This window comes from Podarcis muralis, chromosome 2, assembly GCF_964188315.1.
Source record: "Podarcis muralis chromosome 2, rPodMur119.hap1.1, whole genome shotgun sequence".
Lineage (NCBI taxonomy): Eukaryota > Metazoa > Chordata > Lepidosauria > Squamata > Lacertidae > Podarcis > Podarcis muralis.
In genome coordinates, this window is record NC_135656.1 from 114,860,205 (window position 1) to 114,884,253 (window position 24,049).

General features: G+C 44.3%; 2 protein-coding genes across 2 annotated transcripts in view; one reads left to right on the top strand and one right to left on the bottom strand.

Moving 5' to 3' along the window:
- LOC114592429 (tripartite motif-containing protein 10-like) overlaps positions 1–24,049 on the bottom strand; it is a 647,260-nt gene that overhangs the window by 398,300 nt on the left and 224,911 nt on the right. The window lies entirely within an intron of this gene.
- The window catches only part of LOC144326462 (uncharacterized), a 28,332-nt gene continuing 19,775 nt past the window's right edge, over positions 15,493–24,049 (top strand). Inside the window, 3 exon segments of the mRNA XM_077923007.1 lie at positions 15,493–15,679; positions 20,646–21,026; positions 23,313–23,499. Coding sequence (XP_077779133.1) covers positions 15,518–15,679; positions 20,646–21,026; positions 23,313–23,499 — 730 coding nt within the window. The 5' untranslated portion in view covers positions 15,493–15,517.

Here is a 24,049-nt window from a genome sequence, read left to right on the forward strand (position 1 = left end):
TATAGCAATGATGCTCTACAAACTGTATTCTGGGATATGGTGGGAAAGTTTTAAAAGTCTTTGTCACCCCATGCTTGGGGTCCAAAATTCCTCTTTGAACCTGTTGCGCAATAAACTTTGGTCTACAGCTATTTTCTCCAGTTGGTGGCTGGACTCCTTCCTTTATTCTGCAAGGGACCTGCGGGCTCTTCCCAACGAGCTGGTTTGACTGAACAGCCTCACACCTAGATTTTTCCATAAGACTCAGGAGACAGATGAGGTGATCAGGCACTCCCATTTCTTTAAGAACTTGTCATAGTTTGCTGTGGTCGACACAGTCAAAGGCTTTTATGTAGTCAGAGGAGCAGAAGTAGATGTCTTTCTGGAACTCCCTAGCTTTCTCCATAATCCAGCATGTTTGCAATTTGGTCTCTGGTTCCTCTGCCCCTTCGAAATCCAGCTTGAACTTCTGGGAGTTCTCAGTCCACATACTGCTTAAGCCTGCCTTGTAGAATTTTAAGCATAACCTTGCTGGCATATTGAGTCTAGCACCTTAACAGTATCATCTTTTAAAATTTTGTTGTTGTTGTTTTTAGAATATTTATTGAAGTTTTACAAAAACATAGGTTTGCAAAATACATAAAAAAAGAAAACATAGGAAAAGAAAAAGATAACAAGAGAAAACATACAAAAATACATAAAAAAGAAAAAGAAAAATACAAAATACAAAAAACGAATAGATGAAAAAGAGTTAAAAACAAATGCATTTTTTGTAACTTTAAACTCATTAGCTTGTTTCCTTGACCTCCTCACACCTCCCCTTTTTGTATTCCCATTTAAATAACCAAATCAGCAAATCCTTACCCTCTTTCGTTTATCTTAACTCTATATCTTAACATATTATAACTCTCTATTTTCATCCATTATCAATTCATTTTTTCATATTCTCGTTAACTTTGTTGCTAATGTCACTTATTTTCAATCCAACATCATTTTTAACATTCATTAATTTTACAGTGTTTTCGCAAATAGTCTTTAAATTTTTTCCAATCTTCTTCCACCAACACTTCTCCTAGGTCTCGAATTCTGCCAGTCATTTCCGCCATTTCCATGTAGTCCATCACCTTCATCTGCCACTCTTCCAGGGTGGGTAAATCTTGTGTCTTCCAATACTTTGCAATGAGTATTCTTGCTGCTGTTGTTGCATACATGAAGAAAGTTCTATCCTTCTTTGGCACCAATTGGCCGACTATGCCCAGGAGAAAGGCCTCTGGTTTCTTCAGGAAGGTATATTTAAATACCTTTTTCATTTCATTATAGATCATCTCCCAGAAAGCCTTAATCTTTGGGCACGTCCACCAAAGGTGAAAGAATGTACCTTCATTTTCTTTACATTTCCAACATTTGTTATCGGGCAAATGATATATTTTTGCGTGCCTAACTGGTGTCATGTACCACCTGTATATCATTTTCATAATATTCTCTCTTAAGGCATTACATGCCGTAAACTTCATACCGGTGGTCCACAACTGTTCCCTGTCAGCAAACATAATGTTATGACCAATATCTTGTGCCCATTTAATCATTGCAGATTTAACCGTTTCATCCTGCGTATTACATTTTAACAGCAAGTTATACATTCTTGAAAGTGTCTTAGTTTTTTTTTTTTTTAATAAAATTTTTATTGGTTTTACAACAATTTTTAAAGACAAACAAACACTTAAAAAGACATACAAACACGTATAGTTTCATAACATTTTTTCATGAACCTCTTTTCCGTGACTCCCCCATACCCCCCCTTTCTGCATCCCAATGCCCATGATTTTTTAACAACTTCTAAATATTCCTTTCCAACCTCTGTCATCTTAATCTCTTCTATAATCTAATCTTATATCACTGTATCCCTTTTTTCCCCTAAAAACCTAGACATACTAACATTCATTAAGTTTATAGTAGTCCTTAAGGTAGCTTTTAAATTTTCTCCATTCTTCTTCCGCCGTCTCTTTTCCCTGATCACGGATTCTGCCAGTCATCTCAGCCAATGTCATATAGTCCATCACTTTCATCTGCCATTCTTCCAGAGTGGGTAGATCTTGTGTCTTCCAATACTTTGCGATGAGTATTCTTGCTGCTGTTGTAGCATACATAAAGAAAGTTCTATCCCTCTTTAACACCAATTGGCCGACAATGCCTAAGAGGAAGGCCTCTGGTTTTTTAAGAAAAGTACATTTAAGTACCTTTTTCATTTCATTATAAATCATTTCCCAGAAAGCCTTAATCTTCGGGCATGTCCACCAAAGGTGATAGAAAGTACCTTCAGTCTCTTTACATTTCCAACACTTATTGTCAGGCAAATGGTAGATTTTTGCTAACTTGACTGGGGTCATGTACCACCTGTAAGTCATTTTCATAATGTTTTCCTTTAAGGCATTACATGCCGTGAATTTAATACCGGTGTTCCACAACCACTCCCAGTCAGCAAACATAATGTTATGACCAATGTCCTGCGCCCACTTAATCATAGCTGATTTAACTGTTTCATCTTGTGTATTCCATTTCAGCAACAAGTTATACATTCTTGACAAATTCTTAGTGTTGGGATCTAGCAATTCAGTCTCTAATTTTGATTTTTCCACCTGAAAGCCAATTTTCCTGTCCTGTTTGAAAATCTCCATTATTTGGTAATACTGAAACCAGTCTGGTACTTTAGACTTCAGTTTCTCATAACTTTGTAATTTCAGTTTATCACCCTCCTGTTCCAAAATTTCCCAATACTTCGGCCATCCGACCTCCATATTAAGTTTCTTGAAGGCCTTAGCCTCCAAGGATGACAACCATCTAGGGGTTTTGTTTTCCAACAGATCTTTATATCTTATCCAAACATTAAACAATGCTTTTCTAACAATATGGTTTTTAAAGGCCCTATGCACCTTGATTTTATCATACCATAGATATGCATGCCAACCAAATGCATTATTAAACCCTTCCAAATCCAAAATGTCTGTGTTCTCGAGGAGCATCCACTCTTTCAGCCAGCAAAACGCTGCTGCTTCATAATACAATTTTAAGTCCGGCAGGGCAAATCCCCCTCTTTCCTTGGCATCTGTCAATATTTTAAATTTAATTCTGGGCTTTTTGCCCTGCCAGACAAATTTTGAGATATCTTTCTGCCACCTCTTGAAACAATCCATCTTGTCAAGAATCTGCAAAGTTTGAAACAAAAATAACATTCTAGGCAATACATTCATCTTAATCACTGCAATTCGGCCTAACATTGACAATTTCAAATTTGACCATATTTCTAGATCTTTTTTAATTTCTAACCAACATTTTTCATAGTTATCCTTATACAAATTCAAATTTTTAGATGTCAGATAAACCCCTAGATATTTCACCTTCTTAACCACCGTCAACCCTGTCTCCTCTTGGAATTTCTCCTTCTCCATATCTGTCAAATTTTTTCCTAAAACTTTAGTTTTTTGTTTATTCAACTTAAATCCGGCTACCTGGCCAAACTGTTGAATTATTTCTAAGACCTTTTTCGTACTAGTGTTTGGCTCTTTCAGGGTCAAAACTAAGTCATCTGCAAATGCTCTTAACTTGTAATGTTTAGCTCCGACCTGTACACCTTTGACCTGCTGGTCATTTCTGATCATATTCAGCCGCACCTCCAGAACCGAAATAAAAAGCAATGGGGAAATTGGGCACCCCTGTCGTGTTCCTTTTTCTATCTTAAGTTCCTCAGTTACTACATTATTTACAATCAACTTAGCTTTCTGTTCAAAATATATTGCGTCCATACCATTCTCAAATCCTTGTCCTACCCCCATCCCACGAAGATTCTTTTTCATAAAACTCCAAGAAATATTGTCAAAAGCTTTCTCCGCATCCACAAAAATCAACACTGCTTTAGAGTTTATATCCACCTCTAACTTCTCCAAAATGTCTATTATGTTCCTTACATTATCTGCTAGGTGCCTTTTTGGGAGAAAGCCTGCTTGGTTCTTATGAATTCTTTCCATTAACACTTTTTTAAATCTTTTTGCCAAAATGTCTGCAAAAATTTTATAATCCACATTAAGTAATGATATTGGGCGGTAGTTTTTCAATTGAGTCTTTTCAGTCTCTGTCTTTGGTATGAGTGAAATATACGCTTCTTTCCACGATTCAGGTGCCTTTTTTCCCTCAAGGATCTCATTACAGACTTCTTTTAATGGTTGAATCAACCACTCCTTCAAAGATTTGTAATATCTGGAAGTCAGTCCATCTGGCCCTGGAGATTTGCCCAATTGCATATTCTGAATGGCAGCCTCTATCTCTTGTTCTGTTATTCTCTGATTCAGATCCGTCTTGCTTTGATGAGAGATTTTTTGTAATCCATATTTATCAAGGAATTTATCTATATCTTCTTCATTTTGTGGTCCTTGGGCATAGAGTTTTTTAAAATAACTCAGAAAGCAATTTCTAATCTCATTAGGTTTAGATATACTCTTTCCATCCACTTCTAGGCTTGTAACTGTATTTAATTTTTGCCTTTTCTTCAGTTGCCATGCCAGAAGTTTGCCACATTTATCTGCCGATTCAAATGTCTTTTGTCTCATTTGCTTTATCTTCCATTCAATCTCTTGGTTCATCAATTCCATATACTGTGTTTGATATAACTTAATCTCTCTCAAAATCTCCTGGGACTTTGGTTTTACTCTTAATTTTTTCTCTCCTTCCTTTATCTTTTCCAAAATCTTTTCCTTTTTCTCATTCTGTTTCCTCCTCTTTATTGAATTTTGTTGAATCAAAAAACCTCGCATCACAGCTTTGCTTGCGTCCCAGATAACTCTTTTTCCCACATCGGCCCTTAAATTTATTTCAAAATAGTCCTTTAAAGTTTTTTGGGCCTTCATGAGGATCTCCTTATCTCGAAAGAGGGTGTCATTCATCCTCCATCTAAATTGACCAGTTGTGGTAAGTTTCATTTCCATCTTCACGGCGTTATGGTCGGAGCAGGTTTTTGGGCAGATTTCTACCTTCTTAATCTTTGGAGCCATTCCACTAGTAATCCAGATTTGATCGATTCTGGTCCAGGTATTCATTGCTTGGGAGAAAAAGGTTCCCTCTCTCTCGAGAGGGTTCCTTGTTCTCCATATATCTATTAGGTCCATATTCTCCGTCATTTCAAAGAAGGTCTTAGGAAGTCTCCCTTCCTTGGTGACTGTCAATCTTTGTGCCTTGTCCATGTTTGTGGAGACCACACCATTCATATCTCCCATAATTATCATATTATAATCCAAATAGTCCGTCAAAGTTTCATGAAGTTTCTTGAAGAATTCTGCCTTACCTTCGTTTGGTGCATAAATTCCAACTATCAGAAATTTTTCTCCTTGTACTTGTATCTCAACTGCCAAAAATCTTCCTTGTTCATCTTTAAACATCATTTTTGGAGCCCACTTCTCTTTTACATAAATCACAACTCCTCTTTTTTTGACTTTGTCTGATGAGATAAATTCTTGTCCTAATCTTTTGTTTATAAGTAATCTCCTGTGAGCTCTGGTTATATGGGTTTCTTGTAAGCATATCAAATCCAGTTGTTCTTTGTTCAAAATGTGAAAAACTTGTCGTCTCCTCAAAGGCATATTGAGCCCATTACAATTCCAGCTAAGGAATTGCAGGGCCATCTTGTTATTTTTCTGACACTCCTCCAACAGCTCCCAGTTGTTGCTCTTCCTCTGATGGTGGTAGATTGTGTCCAAACGAAAGGTTCAAAATGTCTATTGCTCTCCTCTGTTCTGCGATTGGGTCCACAGTTCCCTTCTGTAGGTCCTCTCGGTTTCTTTCCAAGAATTTCTCTTTATCTTGTATGGTCTTTATTTTCACCTTCTTTCCCTTGTAATCGAAGGACAATCCCTGCGGAAATTCCCACCTAAAAAGGATGGTATTCTTCTTTAGCAGATAAACCAGGTCCTTATAGAAAGCTCTCAGATCCAAGATATATTTAGGAATGTCTTTAAAAATCTGTACAGCTGAATTTCCAATTTGCAAGGTCTTTTCAAAATGTAGTCTTAATATTTTATCTCTTTCTTCCTTGGATCTAAGGGTAATCAAACAGTCCCTCGGAGTCTTTCTGTTCTGTTTTTTACCCAGTCTGAACGCTGTGGTGATTTTAAATTCGTCTTCCTCCAAGTCTTCCCAACAGTCAGCGAACTCTTGTGTTAAGAACTCCACGAGATTGTCACCTTCGTTTTCTGGAATTAATCTCAATTTCAAATTTCTCTCTTTTCTCTGCAATTCCCACAAAGCTAAAGTTGCATCATGCTCATACACCTTTTTAGCAATCGGTTCTAAGTTCTCTTGAGTCTCTCCAGCAATAGTTCTAGCTTCTTCCGCAATTTTACGTGTTGCAGAATTTTCCTGGACCAATTTATTTATAGATTCTGTGTTCAGATCCAATCTTGCTGTTAATTCTGTTAATTTTTGTGTATTTTCTGAGCTCTGCTTTATTAGGGTCTCCAAGGATTGGTTTATCTTAAGTAGAGCTTGTGTCACGGCATCCATGGAGACGGCTGTCAGAAAGTGTCTTAGTTTTGGGATCTAACAATTCTGTTTCCAATTTTGATTTTTCCACCTGGAAGCCAATTTTTTTGTCCAAATTATAGGCCTCTCTTATTTGATAATAATGAAGCCAGTCTCGCACTTTATCTTTTAATTTCTCAAAATTCTGCAATTTCAATTTATCTCCTTCTTATTCCAATATTTCCCAATATTTCGGCCATTTGGCCTCCATATTGAGCTTTTTCTGAGCCTTCGCTTCCATTGGTGACAACCACCTTGGGGTTTCATTTTCCAGTAAGTCTTTGTATCTTATCCAGACATTAAACAATGCTTTCCTTACAATATGGTTTTTAAATGCTTTATGTGCTTTAACCTTGTCGTACCACAAATATGCATGCCACCCAAAAACATTGTTAAAACCTTCTAAGTCCAAAATGTCCGTGTTCTCAAGAAGCAGCCAGTCTTTCAACCAGCAGAATGCTGCTGATTCATAGTAAAGTTTAAGGTCTGGCAGGGCAAATCCGCCTCTTTCCTTTGCATCAGTTAATATTTTAAATTTTATTCTGGGCTTCTTGCCCTGCCAGACAAATCTAGAAATATCTCTCTGCCACTTCTTGAAACAGTCCATCTTGTCCAAAATTTGCAACGATTGAAACAGAAATAAAATTTTTGGCAATACATTCATCTTTATAGCTGCAATTCGACCCAACAAGGAAAGCTTCAAATTTGACCATATTTCTAAGTCTTTTTTCACTTCTGTCCAACATTTCTCATAATTATCTTTAAATAAATGTAAGTTCTTAGCCGTCATATTAACCCCCAGATATTTTACTTTCTTAACTAAAGTTAAACCTGTCTCCTTCTGAAACCTCTCTTTCTCAATCGATGTTAAATTTTTCTCAAGAACTTTGGTTTTTGACTTGTTCAGCTTAAATCCTGCCACATGACCAAATTCTTGAATTAGTTCTAATACTCTTCATACTAAATTCTGGCTCCTGTAACGTCAAAACTAGGTCATCTGCAAAAGCTTTCAATTTGTATTGTTTGGCTCCGACCTGGATACCTTTAATCAGACGGTCCCTTCTAATCATATTTAACAAAACCTCCAGGACCGAAATAAAAAGCAATGGGGAAATTGGGCAGCTTTGTCGTGTCCCTTTCTCTATCTTAAATTCCTCTGTCATCACATTATTGACTATTAGCTTAGCCTTTTGTTCTGAATAAATTGCACTTATACCATTTTCAAACCCTTGACCCACCCCCATCCCCTGAAGATTTTTCTTCATAAAATTCCAAGAAATATTGTCAAAGGCTTTCTCCGCATCTATAAAAATTAAAACTGCTATAGTATTAATATTCACTTGCAACTTCTCAAAATGTTAATTAGGTTCCTCGTGTTGTCTTTTATCTTTTAAAATTTCCTCGTGTTGTCTTTTATCTTTTAAAATTATCTTTTAAAATTTTGGTTCTCAAGGAAGAGGCAGCCCAGGAATACAAGGCAGGAATTTACCTGGAATCTTGCTAACAAAATCCTTTCATAGCTTTTTGTGAGGGATTTGCGGCTGCTAATCTTAAAGCCAGGATGAGCACTCAGAATTGGGCATCATTTCCTCTGTTATTAAAAATAAAATACTTGTTCTGCTTCTAAAAAAAACCCTTTAGAATGCATTCTTATTCTTTTTTCATAAAAAAATTCAAACAGCTGTGCAAAGGTGCTCCTGTGCAATGCAATGTCAGAATAACAAAATAATGAAACATCTCACAAGCGCCTTGTTTTTTAAATATACAGCTAAAAAACCTTAAAACTCCTACAACACTTACCAAATAGAAATCTAATAGCTGGCCCCCAGGCACTAGGAGGCAACCTGATGTTCAAGGCTTCACCCCACCCCCAAACTCTGAGCTTTTGGTTTCTCTTTAGACACTCATCTGTGGTCGCCTGGAGCATTTGAGGGGAAAGAGAGAGAACATTGGGGCATACGAAGCAAACATAGAAAAAGAAAGTGACAACCTGCTTGTAAGTGTCATTGTTACTTGGAAGGGAACAAGTGTTATAAGTTTAATGTACATATAATGCTGTGCTTGAATGCATTGTAATAAAAATACTATAAAGGGAAGTTTCTCTTAGACTTAGGCAAGAGGTTCCACTCTGACAAAAGCATCAGAGGAGGCTGGATCTTTCCTCAGAACTCATCGCTGGAGGCATAAGCTGCAGAGCTCTCACGGAAGGAAGCTTAAACTTGAGAAGCCAGTTTGTTCTTGCTGGAGATGGCTAGGAGAAGCAGCAGCAGCAGTTGCAAATAAGTCATGCAAGGTTGAAGAAGCTTAGGATCTCCCTCTGGGACCAGGGATAGGAAAGCTGACTGAATTACATAAAGGACTGAACATTGTTTGCAATGTGCTACTTTATCATGGTTATCTTATTGTTAGACTGTTTAAGACTGTTCTGTGGTAAAGCTTCAAAACTTATTTTTGTGATGGAGAGAATTCATTCCCACACAAGGTCCAGATCAGGAATTCCACGGAACAACTTTAACAGCAAGTACTTGAAGGGTACTTCAACAAGTACTTCAACAAGTACTTGAAGGGACGCGGGTGGTGCTGGTTGTTAAACCACAGAGCCTAGGGCTTGCCAATCAGAATGTTGGCAGTTCAAATCCCCGTGACGGGGTGAGCTCCCGTTGCTTGGTCCCTGATCCTGCCAACCTAGCAGTTCGAAAGAACATCAAAGTGCAAGTAGATAAATAGGTACCGCTCTGGCAGGAAGGTAAACGGCGTTTCTGTGCGCTGCTCTGATTCACCAGAAGTAGCTTAGTCATGCTGGCCACATGACCCGGAAGCTGTACGCTGGCTCCCTCGGCCAGTTAAGCGAGATGAGCGCCGCAACCCCAGGGTTGTCTAGAACTGGGTCTAATGGTCAGGGGTCCCTTTACCTTTACTTGAAGGACCAAACCAAGAATTACAACAATCTCTTCCTCAAACTGGTTCAGCCTCCACCACCTTTACTGCAGTCACTGAATGCAACCAACTATGGCCTGGGCCCCCCAATCTTTCTCACTGCCAATGAAAACTAATAAATGAAAAGGAAGAGAAGCTACCCATGTCACACTGACACAAACACCTTGCATATGAACTTTGTAAAATAATGAAAGTGTACTACCCCTCCCCCCCTGCTTGCTCTCCCCACCTCTCAATTCCCCAACCTTACACTGTATACAACATTAAAGTCTGTCTGTCTGTCTGTGAATTTTTATGATATCCAAACAGAGTAGCTTATAGTTAGGAAGCCAACACCCTCCCTTCAGATGTGAAGGAAATAAGCAGCTATCCTATCCTAAAAGACATCTGAAGGCATCCCTGTTTAGGGAAGTTTTTGATATTTAATGCTGTACTGTTTTTAACACTTGATTGGAAGCCGCCCAAAGTGGCTGGGGAAACTCAGCCAGATGGGCGGGGTATAAATAATAAATTATTATTATTATTATTAAATGATCTTCCTCTGTTTCACTTCAGATAATTCAGTGGGGCCTCTTCTCAGTTCATTCTCTTCTGGATCAGTGCCTTAATCCTTTGAAGATTTTGTATATCACAGAATAGTCATAGATCAGAGCTTTAGGGCAGCGCGCAGTTTGATCCATATTTTAGATTTAGGGGAGCTAGTCTCAAACATTTGTTGGGGGAGACCTAGGTTTTTTGGGAGGGATTTATTTGTCCTGTCTCCACACTTTTTATGATAGAGGACCACTGTAGTCACCCCCAACGACACGTTCCCAAGATGGAGGGTGAGGGAACAGCTGCAGTCGCCTGTGGTTCCTGCGCAATGTTTGCCATCTTGCCAAAGGTTGCAGGCAGCTTTACCTGCAGCAATTGCATGTTGATTGCCCTCTTAAAAGACAAAGTCCAGCAACTGGAGGAACGTGTAGCTACGCTCCAAAGAATTAGAGAGCTGGAGCTCTTCTTGGAAGCAACAGAGCACACCGTCTCCACCAAGGAAGAGACAGGGGACTCCCCTGAGAAGGTGGCTAGTTCACCAACACAGGAGCCAGATATATGGAGAAACGTGACTCAAAGAAGTAGGAGGCCCAGGGTTCGCTCTGATTGTTTAGAAATACGCAATCGCTTTGAGGTCCTTTCCCCTAGCATGGAAGACGAAGAGCAGACTCCATTTGAGGATCTCTCCCTCATTACAGTCGATCAGGTATATGAAGACGAGGAGCAAAGGCAGTCCTCTGGGAATGTCCAGGCGACCTTGGAACCGACAGCTCACAGAAGAACCCCGACCAGACCTAAGAGGAGGCGTGTAGTGGTGATAGGGGATTCCCTACTGAGGGGAACAGAAGCAGTGATCTGTGGGCCTGACAAGATGTCTCGGGAAGTGTGCTGTCTCCCCGGGGCTAAGATCCAAGATGTAACTGAACGACTGCAAGGAATCATAAAACCCACTGACAAATACCCCTTCCTCTTGGTTCATGTGGGAACCAATGACACTGCAAGCAATAGCCTCCAGAAGATCAAAAGAGATTATGAGGCTCTGGGCAGGAAATTGAAGCAATTAAATGCACAAATTGTCATCTCATCTGTCCTCCCAGTTGAACGACGTGGCCCAGGGAGAGAGGGAAAAATAGTGGAAGTGAACAACTGGCTTCGCAAATGGTGCAAACAGGAACGGTTTGGATTCTTAGATCACGGAATGCAGTTTCTTGAAGATGGACTTCTGGCAAGCGATGGGCTGCACCTCACAGCGGTTGGGAGGAATGTTTTTGCAAAAAATCTCAGAAACCTCATCAGGAGGGCTTTAAACTGACTAATGTGGGGGAGGGAGACAGTGCTCCTGAAGGTAGGAGTCTATCAATTGATGAAGATGATCATCCAAATGTCATAGACCGAATGGAGCAAAGAGCATGCAGACCTAGTGGTGGGAGGAGAAAATCCTTAAATAAGAGACACGGGGGAATGATTAATGGACTTCAATGTCTGTACACTAATGCGCAAAGCATGGGAAATAAACAAGATGAGCTTGAGCTCCTGGTACAGCAAACTAAATATGACATAATAGGAATCACTGAAACCTGGTGGGATAAATCCCACGATTGGAATGTAATAATGGAGGGATACAATCTATTTCAAAGAAACAGACTAGACAAGAAAGGAGGAGGAGTGGCGTTATATGTCAGGGATGTGTATACCTGTGAAGAGATCCAAGATTTAGAACCTCAAAGCCAAAGTGAGAGCATTTGGGTCAAAATTAAGGGAGAGAAGAATAACAGTGACCTCATTGTGGGAGTTTACTATAGATCCCCAAGCCAAACGGAGGACATAGATGATGCCTTCCTGGAACAGATGGCCAAGCATGCAAAAGGAAGGGAGATAGTAGTAATGGGGGACTTCAATTACCCGGATATTTGTTGGATGTCAAACTCAGCCAAGAGCATAAGGTCAAACAGATTCCTCACTGCCCTTGCAGACAACTTCATTGTCCAGAAAGTGGGAGAAGCAACAAGAGGAACAGCCATTTTAGATCTGGTCCTAACCAATGTTGATGACCTGGTTAGTGGGGTAGAAGTGGAAGGATCATTAGGCGCGAGTGATCATGCTCTTCTGAAGTTTACTATACAGCGGAAAGGAGCAGCCAAGCATACTAGGACTCAATTTCTCGACTTTAAGAAAGCCGACTTCATAAAGCTTAGGGAAGTGCTGGGTGAGATCCCATGGACAGTAATACTAAAAGGAAAGGGAGTTCAAGATGGCTGGGAGTTTGTTAAGAGGGAGATAGTAAAAGCACAACTTCAGGCAATACCAATGAGACGGAAACATGGAAGGTGCCTAAGGAAGCCAGGGTGGCTATCTAAAGAACTTTTAAATGAGTTAAGAGTAAAAAAGGATGTGTACAAAAAATGGAAAAGGGGGGAAACCACCAAAGAGGAATTCAAACAAATAGCCAGCACGTGTAGACACAAAGTCAGAAAAGCTAAAGCACAAAATGAACTCAGGCTTGCTAGAGAGGTTAAAAGCAACAAAAAAGGCTTTTATGGGTATGTTCGTAGCAAAAGGAAGAACAAAGAAACCGTGGGGTCACTCAGAGGAGAAGATGGTGAAATGCAAACAGGGGACACAGAAAGGGCTGAACTCCTCAATGCCTTCTTTGCCTCAGTCTTCTCCGATAAAGAAAACAATGCCCGACCTGAAGAATTTGGAGCAAATGATTCAGCAGAGGAAACACAGCCCAGAATAACTAAGGAGATAGTACAAGAATACTTGGCTAGTCTAGATGTATTCAAGTCTCCAGGGCCAGATGAACTGCATCCAAGAGTATTAAAAGAACTGGCAGATGTGATTTCAGAACCACTGGCAGTCATCTTTGAGAATTCCTGGAGAACAGGCGAAGTCCCGGCAGACTGGAGGAGGGCAAATGTTGTCCCTATTTTCAAAAAGGGGAAAAGAGAGGACCCAAATAATTACCGCCCAGTCAGTCTGACATCAATACCAGGGAAGATTCTGGAGCAGATCATTAAGCAAACAGTCTGTGAGCACCTAGAAAGGAATGCTGTGATCACCAATAGTCAGCATGGATTTCTGAAAAATAAGTCATGTCAGACTAACCTGATCTCGTTTTTTGACAGAATTACAAGCCTGGTAGATGAAGGGAACGCAGTGGATGTAGTCTACCTTGATTTCAGCAAGGCATTTGACAAGGTGCCCCATGATATTCTTGTAAAGAAGCTGGTAAAATGCGGTCTTGACTATGCTACCACTCAGTGGATTTGTAACTGGCTGACTGACCGAACCCAAAGGGTGCTCATCAATGGTTCCTCTTCATCCTGGAGAAGAGTGACTAGTGGGGTGCCACAGGGTTCTGTCTTGGGCCCGTTCTTATTCAACATCTTTATCAACGACTTGGATGATGGACTCAAGGGCATCCTGATCAAATTTGCAGATGACACCAAACTGGGAGGGGTGGCTAACACCCCAGAGGACAGGATCACACTTCAAAACGACCTTGACAGATTAGAGAACTGGGCCAAAACAAACAAGATGAATTTTAACAGGGAGAAATGTAAAGTATTGCACTTGGGCAAAAAAAATGAGAGGCACAAATACAAGATGGGTGACACCTGGCTTGAGAGCAGTACATGTGAAAAGGATCTAGGAGTCTTGGTTGACCACAAACTTGACATGAGCCAACAGTGTGACGCGGCAGCTAAAAAAGCCAATGCAATTCTGGGCCTCATCAATAGGAGTATAGCATCTAGATCAAGGGAAGTAATAGTGCCACTGTATTCTGCTCTGGTCAGACCTCACCTGGAGTACTGTGTCCAGTTCTGGGCACCACAGTTCAAGAAGGACACTGACAAACTGGAACGTGTCCAGAGGAGGGCAACCAAAATGGTCAAAGGCCTGGAAATGATGCCTTATGAGGAACGGCTAAGGGAGCTGGGCATGTTTAGCCTGGAGAAGAGGAGGTTAAGGGGTGATATGATAGCCATGTTCAAATATATAAAAGGATGTCACATAGAGGAGGGAGAAAGGCTGTTTTCTGCTGCTCCAGAGAAGCGGACACGGAGCAATGGATCCAAACTACAAGAAAGAAGATTCCACCTAAACATTAGGAAGAACTTCCTGACAGTAAGAGCTGTTCGACAGTGGAATTTGCTGCCAAGGAGTGTGGTGGAGTCTCCTTCTTTGGAGGTCTTTAAGCAGAGGCTTGACAACCATATGTCAGGAGTGCTCTGATGGTGTTTCCTGCTTGGCAGGGGGTTGGACTCGATGGCCCTTGTGGTCTCTTCCAACTCTATGATTCTATGATTCTATGATTCTATGTCCCCAGATGTTGTTGTCAAGTTCCCATCAGCTTCAGCCAGCAGGGCAGACAGTCAAGGATGATAGAAACTCCAATCTGGACCTCACCACCTGGACTCTGCTGCCCTATATCCTTCCCATTGAAAGAAATGTGAAAATTAATTTTGGATGCTATAGATTTATCCTGGTCTGGTGCATGCAATGTCCATTGTTTTGCAGCTGTGTGATTTGTGCTCATATTGTATTGTGGTGGCCATTGGCTATAAACAATAAAATTTCTACATACAGTCGATTGAAATGCAAAAATAAGTAATAAAATATATAAAATGATTTTATTTTTTTTGGTCCTCACTCCCAAATGGAGTGTGTTTTTGGTTATATTCTGCTTTTGGTTATATTGGGGGTGGGGTGAGGAGTGGAGAAGTATGAAAGCCAAAAACGCTCCCCTACTCTGCTAAATTGATGCAGGAGACCAGAGGCAGTGAATGAAAAAGCAGGGAAAGACAAACCCTCCAAGTGCCACTGTTTAGAATTAGAGAATGGAGTTATCCAACCTCTGAAGGCAATCTTGTATAGGAAAGTTTTTTTAATGTTTAATGTTTTATTATGTTTTTTTATATTTGTTGGAAACTTCCCAGAGTGGCTGGGGCAACGTAATAAGATGTGCGGTGTATAAATAGGAAAATTATATTTATGGAATGGGATGTCCCTATTTTCATCAGAGAAATGTTGGAGGGTTTGGAATGGTCGGTTGCTGGAGCTAAGTGATTGCATGATCCCAACCAGCAGAGCTGGGAACTGGACTGCCTCCTCCAGCTACCCATTCGAGCTGCAGGCATAGCTGTCAACCTTCCCTTTTTTTGCGGGAAATTCCCTTATTCCAGTGCAATTCCTCGCTGCTATCCCGGATTGTTAGATATCCTGTAGACTGTCGCCGGGACAGGTGAGGCTGCTGATCCCTTATTTTCAAATCTGAAAATTGACAGCTATGGCTGCAGGGTGGCATCGTCCCAGCTTTCTGAAAATATTTAGTGATGAGGAAACCAGTGACTGCACATCGGATCACAAGGAGACTTATATGTGCAACATTCTGGATAGCATATAAAATGCCAGGTAGATTCCAATGATACAATAAATTTTGAGGGACAGCGCAAGCCTCGCAGCCTCCCAGGGCCCAACCCACAGCCAGCGAGCTCCGATGCTCAGAGAGGCAGGAAACGGGGCCAGCCAGGGGGACTCGAGAGCGGCTGCACTTTCCTGTCCCCCGCCGAGGAGAGCGGAGGAGCAGCGGCCCGTGGCCTGGCGAGTTTCCCCGGAGAGGAGCCGGATTCCGGTGCAGGGACGGAGCGAGGAGTCCGAGGTGCAGGAGGGGGGGGCGAGTAGGAGAGCACGTGGGCCTGGCAGGATCAGGCCCCGAGTGGAGTCAGAGGCTGCAGGGCGCCCCCCAACCGGGCAGGAAGGGGAAGGGGCGCAGCTGAGGGGCAGGGCATCTGCAGGAGGGCACAGGGGCAAACATATCTGGCTCAGGCTGGCACGGATCCTGCCGGAGACCCTGGGGAGCTGCTCCCTTCAGTCCTGAGCTCAAGGGGCAGAATGAGGGGTCCAAGGCAGCTGCTGCTTCGCGATGGACGATGTATATAGTCGTTCGATGATCAGCGGCTTACCTGGGGCTTTTGCCGCCCCTCTCCCTGTCCCTCAGTAGGGAGCCCCGTCCTCTTCCACGGTCCTCCCCACGGCAGAGAGGGAAGGGGAGGCAGGGGGAAATGGAAGAGCAGTGCAACAGGGAGGTGTCCCTCTCACTCTCCGGCCCCCTGACACCCTTTGCAAGCCACTACTCCTGCCCCCCCTCCTCTGCCAGTGTCATTGATAAACCTATTGCCCTCCTTCGTGAATTGGTCGCCTTTGAAAGCTCTCTTTGCCACCACCATCACCGCATCTTGTGGCAATGATGTCCATCAGATTCATTTAGCAAGGAAATGGCTTCTTTTGCCTGCCCCAAATCAAGGTACACTGTGCCTACACATGGAGGTTCTGTTGATCTGTCACGGCAATTAAAACAGCTGATAGATCTATATTCCAGAGAATGCATCTGATCTTTTCCCAAGCTGTCAAAGCTAGTGACCTCTTGTGTCTGCGTGTAAATAAGTGAGACAGGCCTAAGCCTGGTTTCATTAATTGTTTTATTTCCACCTTCCTCAGTAAGGCAAATGAAGGCTGAGTGTTGAAGTGAGTTCCAGATTTGAGAAGGCAGAGGAAAGGAGGATTCTATGTTCAGATTATTCATGTTCAGATTATTACTCATTTCATTTCTATGCTGCTTCATATTTTTAAGGGAAAAAATCTCAAAGCAATTAATGGAAAATCTCATTGCAGTTTGTGTCCATAGGATGTTGAGAGCATTAACCCTGGAGATCCAGGAGTTCTCTCCTCCTGATAGTCTCAGATTTGATTGTTCTTTCCTATAGAGCAGGAGGAACGAAACATTTATGGGCTTAAAGCTGCATTGATTCTGGAGACCACATTCCAGTGAGCTTTGTGGCCAATGTATGCGCATGCATGCGCACACAGAAAAGATATGCAGACCATAAAGTCACATGCACACACTCACCAGAGGTGCTGCACACACTCACCAGACATGCCATCTAGCACAGTGTTTCCCAAACTTTTTTGGGCAACGGCACACCTGTTTACTGAAAAAAAATCTCGCGGCACACCACCATTAAAGCCCCGCCCCGTGACGTCAGCGCGCAGCGTCACGCCGGGAGGGACGCACGAAAGCTATCCTATGTAAATACGGATTTAGCCTCGGTTTGCTCTGGCTTTGAAGCTAAAGGTTAAAGGGGGGGGGCAGAGAGACGTGTAGACCCGTTTGCTTAGAAGTAGGTCCCCAGTGTTTCCCCATGGGGTCCCAAGGAAGAGCGGCGCCACCCGATTGGATTTCCTAAACTCCCGCCCTGAGCGCTGGAGTTCCGCGTAACCCAAATTAAACCCGGTTGCTTACACTCTGTCCAGGAGGACGCACAATCCCCGCTTGACGGATGGGTCTGTTCCAAGGCTGGCTCCGCTGGCAAAGCCGGCTTGCTGGACGCCTCTTGGCAGGGAGAGAAGCGGACGGACGAGTTTTAAGAGGCTCTCCGTCGCTCCAGAAGAAGGCAGGGCGAAGATTTCAAGGGGCATCGCTCCGGCTGCTCCCTCTCCCGGCGCGCAGGAGCGATGCCTCTCTCTGGCTCTCCCTCCGCGCAGGCTGAGGGAGGGAGGGAGGGGCGCGTGTGACCCGTCTCTGCTGGGAGACCAAACCCAGCGAGGCAGAGTCGCGCGGAGGCGCCCAGGCAGCGCTGCCGGCTGCGAGGAGGAGCGCCAGGCAGCAGCAGGAGGCGCGGCCTCTCCTCGCCGCCGCCCCGCCTCTCGCCGCCGACTCGCCCGCCTCCCTCCAGGCATCTCGCGGCACACCCGCCGATGTCTCACGGCACACTCCTGTGCCGCGGAACACCGGTTGGGAAACACTGATCTAGCATACATACAAGTCTTGCAAACACAATCAGCATGTTTAGACCTTCCAACCCCAGTCTTGGGGGGAGGAGAAATAAGAGCACAAGAAGACCCTGCTGAGATCTGTAGAAAAAACACCCTTCTGATTGTTCTTTAGAAATCCTCTTTAAAGAGCAGCCAGAGGGATCATTTATTTCCAGAGCAGGGCTTTTACCCCATTTCAGCACTGTGCTGCTTTGTGGTGAAATTGGAGTTTAAAAGATCTCTCTAAGGGCCCTTAGGCATCTTTCTCTTCAGGACAGACAGAGATCTTCATCCTATGATCAGATCAGGAGATGGAAATGGCAGGGACTAGCAGGACACACCCTGAGGCTTGGCAAATCATATGCAGCCAATGGACTGCCAGTTAGAATGTCTTCAGTCAAGAGAGTTTGTGACCATCAAATATAAAATATTTTGGAGTGAGTTCTTTGATTTTGTTGGTCAATATTCGTTTTGTCAGTTTCTTAGACTGTGCAGATACCATACATTTAAAGCACGTGGCTTCCCCAGAGAACCACAGGACCTGTAGTTTATTGCTACAGCTCTCAAGACCCATAACAAACTGCAGCTCGCAGGATTTCTTGGGTGAAGTCATGTACTTTCAATGTTAGGTGGGTCTGTCGCAGCCTTAATAATAATAATAATAATAATAATAATTTATTTGTACCCCGCCCATCTGGCTGGGTTTCCCCAGCCACTCTGGGCGGCTTCCAACAAAGATGAAAAATACACTAAAATGTCACATATTAAAAACTTCCCTGAACAGGGCTGCCCTCAGGTGTCTTCTGAATGTCAGGTAGTTGTTTATCGCTTTGAAATCTGATGGGAGGGCGTTCCACAGGACGGGCGCCACTACCAAGAAGGCCCTCTGCCTGTAACTTGGCCTCTCGCAGTGAGGGAACCGCCAGAAGGCCCTCGGAGCTGGACCTCAGTGTCCGGGCAGAACGATAGGGGTGGAGACGCTCCTTCAGATATACTGGACCGAGGCCGTTTAGGGCTTTAAAGGTCAGCACCAACACTTTGAATTGTGCTCGGAAACTTACTGGGAGCCAATGTAGGTCTTTCAAGACCGGTGTTATATGGTCTCGACGGCTGCTCCCAGTCACCAGTCTAGCTGCCGCATTCTGGATTAGTTGTAGTTTCCGGGTCACCTTCAAAGGTAGCCCCACGTAGAGCGCATTGCAGTAGTCCAAGCGGGAGATAACCAGAGCATGCACCACTCTGGCGAGACAGTCTGCAGGCAGATAGGGTCTCAGCCTACGTACCAGATGGAGCTGGTAAACAGCTGCCCTGGATACAGATTTGACCTGTGCCTCCATGGACAGCTGTGAGTCCAAAATGACTCCCAGGCTGCGCACCTGGTCCTTCAGGGACACAGTTACCTCATTCAGGACCAGGGAATCCTCCACACCTGCCCGCCTCCTGTCCCCCAAAAACAGTACTTCTGTCTTGTCAGGATTCAACCTCAATCTGTTAGCCGCCATCCATCCTCCAACCGCCTCCAGACACTCACACAGGACCTTCACTGCCTTCACTAGTTCTGATTTAAAAGAGAGGTAGAGCTGGGTATCATCTGCATACTGATGAACACCCAGCCCAAACCTCCTGATGATCTCTCCCAGTGGCTGCATGTAGATGTTGAAAAGCATGGGGGAGAGGACAGAACCCTGAGGCACCCCACAAGTGAGAGCCCAGGGGTCTGAACACTCATCCCCCACCACCACTTTCTGAACACGGCCCAGGAGGAAGGAGCGGAACCACTGTATGACAGTGCCCCCAGCTCCCAGCCCCTCAAGATGGTCCAGAAGGATGTTATGGTCGATGGTATCAAACGCCGCTGAGAGATCCAGCAGAACTAGGAAACAGCTCTCACCTTTGGCCCTAACCCGCCGGAGATCATCAACCAGTGCGACCAAGGCAGTTTCAGTCCCATGATGAGGCCTGAATCCTGACTGGAAGGGATCCAAATGGTCCGCTTCTTCCAGGCGTGCCTGGAGTTGTTCAGCAACCACTTGCTCAATCACCTTGCCCAAGAATAGAAGATTTGAGACTGGGCGATAATTGGCCATCGTGGCCGCATCTAAAGATGGTTTTTTAAGAAGTGGTTTAATAACCGCCTCTTTCAGCAGGTCTGGGAAGGCTCCCTCACGGAGGGAAGCATTCACCACCCCACGAAGCCTATCGCCCAGTCCTTCCCGGCTAGCTTTTATAAGCCAGGATGGGCAAGGATCCAGGAGACAGGTGGTTGGTTTCACTCGTCCAAGCAGCCTGTCCACATCCTCGAAGGTAACAGGTTGGAATTGATACCACACAACTTGACTAGACAGGACTCTAGCACTCTCCCGCCCTGGCTCTGCTCCCACGGTGGAGTCTACTTCTTCCCGAATCTGAGCGATTTTATCTGCAAAAAACTTTGCAAAAACATATACAAAGATCTGTTGTTTCTTTTCCAACATGCTAGAAGTTGCAGCCAGGATCAGCATTCCCTGTCCACTGAACATGCTCAGTCCTCTCACTGGGTTGTTTTTGGATTTCCTCCTTGGAAATCCTTGGTCCCCCCCACCCCCAAATATTATTTGTACTTCCATAAACCTTGATGTTTCCCCAAGTCTTTGGATAACTTCCCCTCGTCCCTGGGTGGAGCCATTTGGGTGACATAATGATTGTTATTCACAGCCTGAACATCAGAAATAGAAAGAGTAATAATATATTTCAAAAACTGGCAAATGGTTAAAAAATGTGCTTTTGTTTTTATTCTTGAGTTTTATTTTACTTTGTGTTTATTTCTTTTCCAGCAGGGTGGTGTAAAAATGGAAGAGCCGGGACCGAGGAGACCCATTCAAAGGGAGAGACTGGAGTACAAAGGAAAGAAACCTCCGGCCGGCCAAGTTGGGACCATCAGGGATCTTCTGCCTCGGGCAGATTTATGTCAGATTAAGCAGGAGCCAGAGGAGGGGCAGTCGCAGCAGCACTGGGAGGCCCAGAAGCAGGATTTCCTGAAGACGATGCAGCTCCCTCGTTCAGGGTGGGAAACCCCACAGGCTCCCAGTTCTCCCCACTCCGGGGATGGTGTCCTCTCCTTCAGGGGAGCTGCGGATGCCAGTCGGTGGCCCAGTGGGAGAGCAGGGGGAGCAGACCAGACCCTGCTCCCAGACACTGAGGGGCTTCTGGGAAAGGTAAGTGCCCTCCTCGCACCTGGGTTTCCAGCACCTGGAGATCACAGGTCCAGTGCCTCTAGACATGGAGGTTCTGTTTAGCTATGGTGGTGAATATTCCTCCTCCCTGCACTTCCTCTCTAATCCACTTTAAAAAGGCTTGCTAGACCAAACTTTCTTACACATGGGAGGTTTGCGATCATATCTCCTGATGTTGTTACTTTAATAAAGCAACCACAGGGGACTCTGAATTTCATCAGCGCAGAAGCTATGTCAGAAGAGGGGTCCTTCCACCATCCCCCTTTTTCCTCCTTTAAATTTCCTGCATTTCCCCACTGGGGTAGAAATCTTGGCCCGTCTTGCAGCCTCAGCACAGCCATGTGCAGTGCAAATAGAATAACACTGGCCTACCTTGCAAGGTGGTTGCAAGATTTATTAAGATAATGGCCAGGTTCAGATGACTGAATCACAGCCTGAAAAGCTGGGTTAAAAATAGGAACAGTTTGTAATGCATTGCTGCAGCAAAGTTATGCTAAAGCCTAAGTTGACCCAAGTTTAAAACAAAAAAACTCTAGCCGCCACCACAGTCTCCTCGCCCCCACAGCCAGAATGCATCACTCCAGGAAGGACTCCCACCCAACCTTTAGTGAGAGAGGGCAAAAGAGAAGGACTCTGCATGGGTAGTTGCACAAATTTACCAGCTGTGGTCCTGCACTGGCAGCGAGGCTAACAAACGGGAGCTGGGAACGTGCTGGTCCCATATCTTCCTGCATCTGCCTCCTGACCTAATTGTCCCACCTTACCTCATGATTGGGCCGGCCCTGATGGGGAACTGTGATGAAGCCATAACTAACAAACTTTCCATTTTGCCCAAACCAGGAAACTACGGCTGCCAGCTTTGGAATAAGCTGGGATATTAAGCTAACTTCAAACTGTGCTTGGTGAAAACAGGAAACTCTGGCTGATCAGTGGCTTCGTGGTTTGACTGATCCCACTGATAGCAGTAAAAATAGGAAGCCCTGTTGCGTTCAAAGGGGTTGTTTGGACAGAGTCTCTGATCAGCATGCCTAGCAGGACAGGCTTAAAAAGGTATAGGGACCCCTGACCATTAGGTCCAGTCCTGACTGACTCTGGGGTTGTGGCACTCCTCTCGCTTTACTGGCCGAGGGTGCCGGCGTACCCCTTCCAGGTCATGTGGCCAGCATGTAAGCCGCTTCTTGCGAACCAGAGCAGCGCACAGAAATGCCGTTTACCTTCCCGCCAGAGCGGTGCCTATTTATCTACTTGCACTTTGACGTGCTTTTGAACTGCTAGGTTGGCAGGAGCAGGGACCAAGCAATGGGAGCTCACCCCGTCGCGGGGATTTGAACTGCCAGCCTTCTGATCGGCAAGTCCTAGGCTCTGTGGTTTAACTCACAGCGCCACTCGTGTCCCAGGACAGGCTTGGGAATCAATTATTATTATTATTATTATTATTATTATTATTATTATTATTATTACTACTACTACTACTACTACTACTTGCATCCTCCCTATCTGGCTGGGTTGCCTCAGCCCATCTAGGTAGCTTCCAACAAAATAAAAACCATCCAAAATTTCCTTGTAAAAGGCTGCCTTGGAAGTCTTCCATTTTGTAGAAATGGCCTTCGGTTTTAAAGAATTGCCCTCTTTAAGGAATCACGTGGTGCAAACATGTATGTTGTCCTCTACGTCCAAACACACACAGACACACACATAGTAGGAGCAAGCAGTGCTTTAAAGTGCTTATCTTGCAAACTTGCCATCTAAGTTGTTTACTCCTGACCAAAGCTCCTGTTTCCCAAAAGGACAGGAGAGGGAGCAGAGGAGGAAACGGATGGGTTTGAAGGCTCTTTCCCTCAGCCGCCCCTCTCCTTTGAGGAACAAGAGAAAAGGGTGTTTGCAGGGCAGGAGGACAGAGGAGGCGGCAGCGAGGGCAGAGGGAGAAGTGGGCGGATCCACCGCCTCTCCCAGGGGGTCCTGATGCAAGCAAGGGGCTTCCTTCTCCATGCAAGGGCCACCCATGTATTCAGAGCAGTCCTTTGCAGATTAACTCTTAAGTTCTATGGGGTCTACTCTCAGGCCACTAATGTGCATACCATGCCAGCCTTAGGAAGGGAGATGGGACAAGCAGGTGAAAGGAATTGCCAAAGGTGTTTGAAAATGCGTGGGGCTCTTGGGAAGGGGGTGCCCAGTTGGGGCTTCTTCAGGGGCAGCGGAATGTCTTGGGCAGGAGAATCCCTGCAGGGGCTCTCAGACTCCCTTGGCTTCTTCTTCCCTCCCTCCCAGGAAGCTGCAACTTGCTCTGGATTCTGCGCTCCTCAGGAAGCTGAACCTGCAAACCTAGCTGAGACTGAACCTGCAACCCTGGCCAGGATGGAAGGAGGAAGATGGACGGTTGACCTGGTCAGGCTGTCTCCCGCATCCCTCCCCACAACCTCTGAGCATTCCCTCCCAGGACCCTTGGAGAAATCTGGTGAGTTCCAGGGGAGAGGAGATGGGGACAGGGATAGATGGAAGGTGGAGGGAGAAAGAGAAAAAGATGGAGAGGAGACAAATGGAAGGAAGTTCCTGACATTAAGAAGGAAAGAGTGAGGCCTTCTCCAAAGCAGCTCTTTGTTTCTTGAATCCTTTTCCTAAAGTAGTGGGGGCAGATTTTCTTCCTCCAGGCTTTGAAATCTTAGGTGTTATTTCCACGGTGGGAATAATTGATAATAATGATGTTGCACACCAATCCTGAAAAATCGGTGAAGGGGGATGGAAATGCTTCCCATAATTAGTTATAATTAATGTATTTAAATTGTTTCTGTTACTTTTATTTGTTGTAGACAGGGTCATAGAGATACATTCCATCAGCATCAAAATACAATAAATGTAAGCACCTCCCCAGTTTGGTGGGCTTAGGGGACAAAGGACCCATTATGATGATACACAATTCCTGTGGCTGGAGGCTCTACACTTGGGATTGGACATATGAAGACCAACAGTGGCCAGTATTATTTACTCGGTTACTAATGATCGCCATA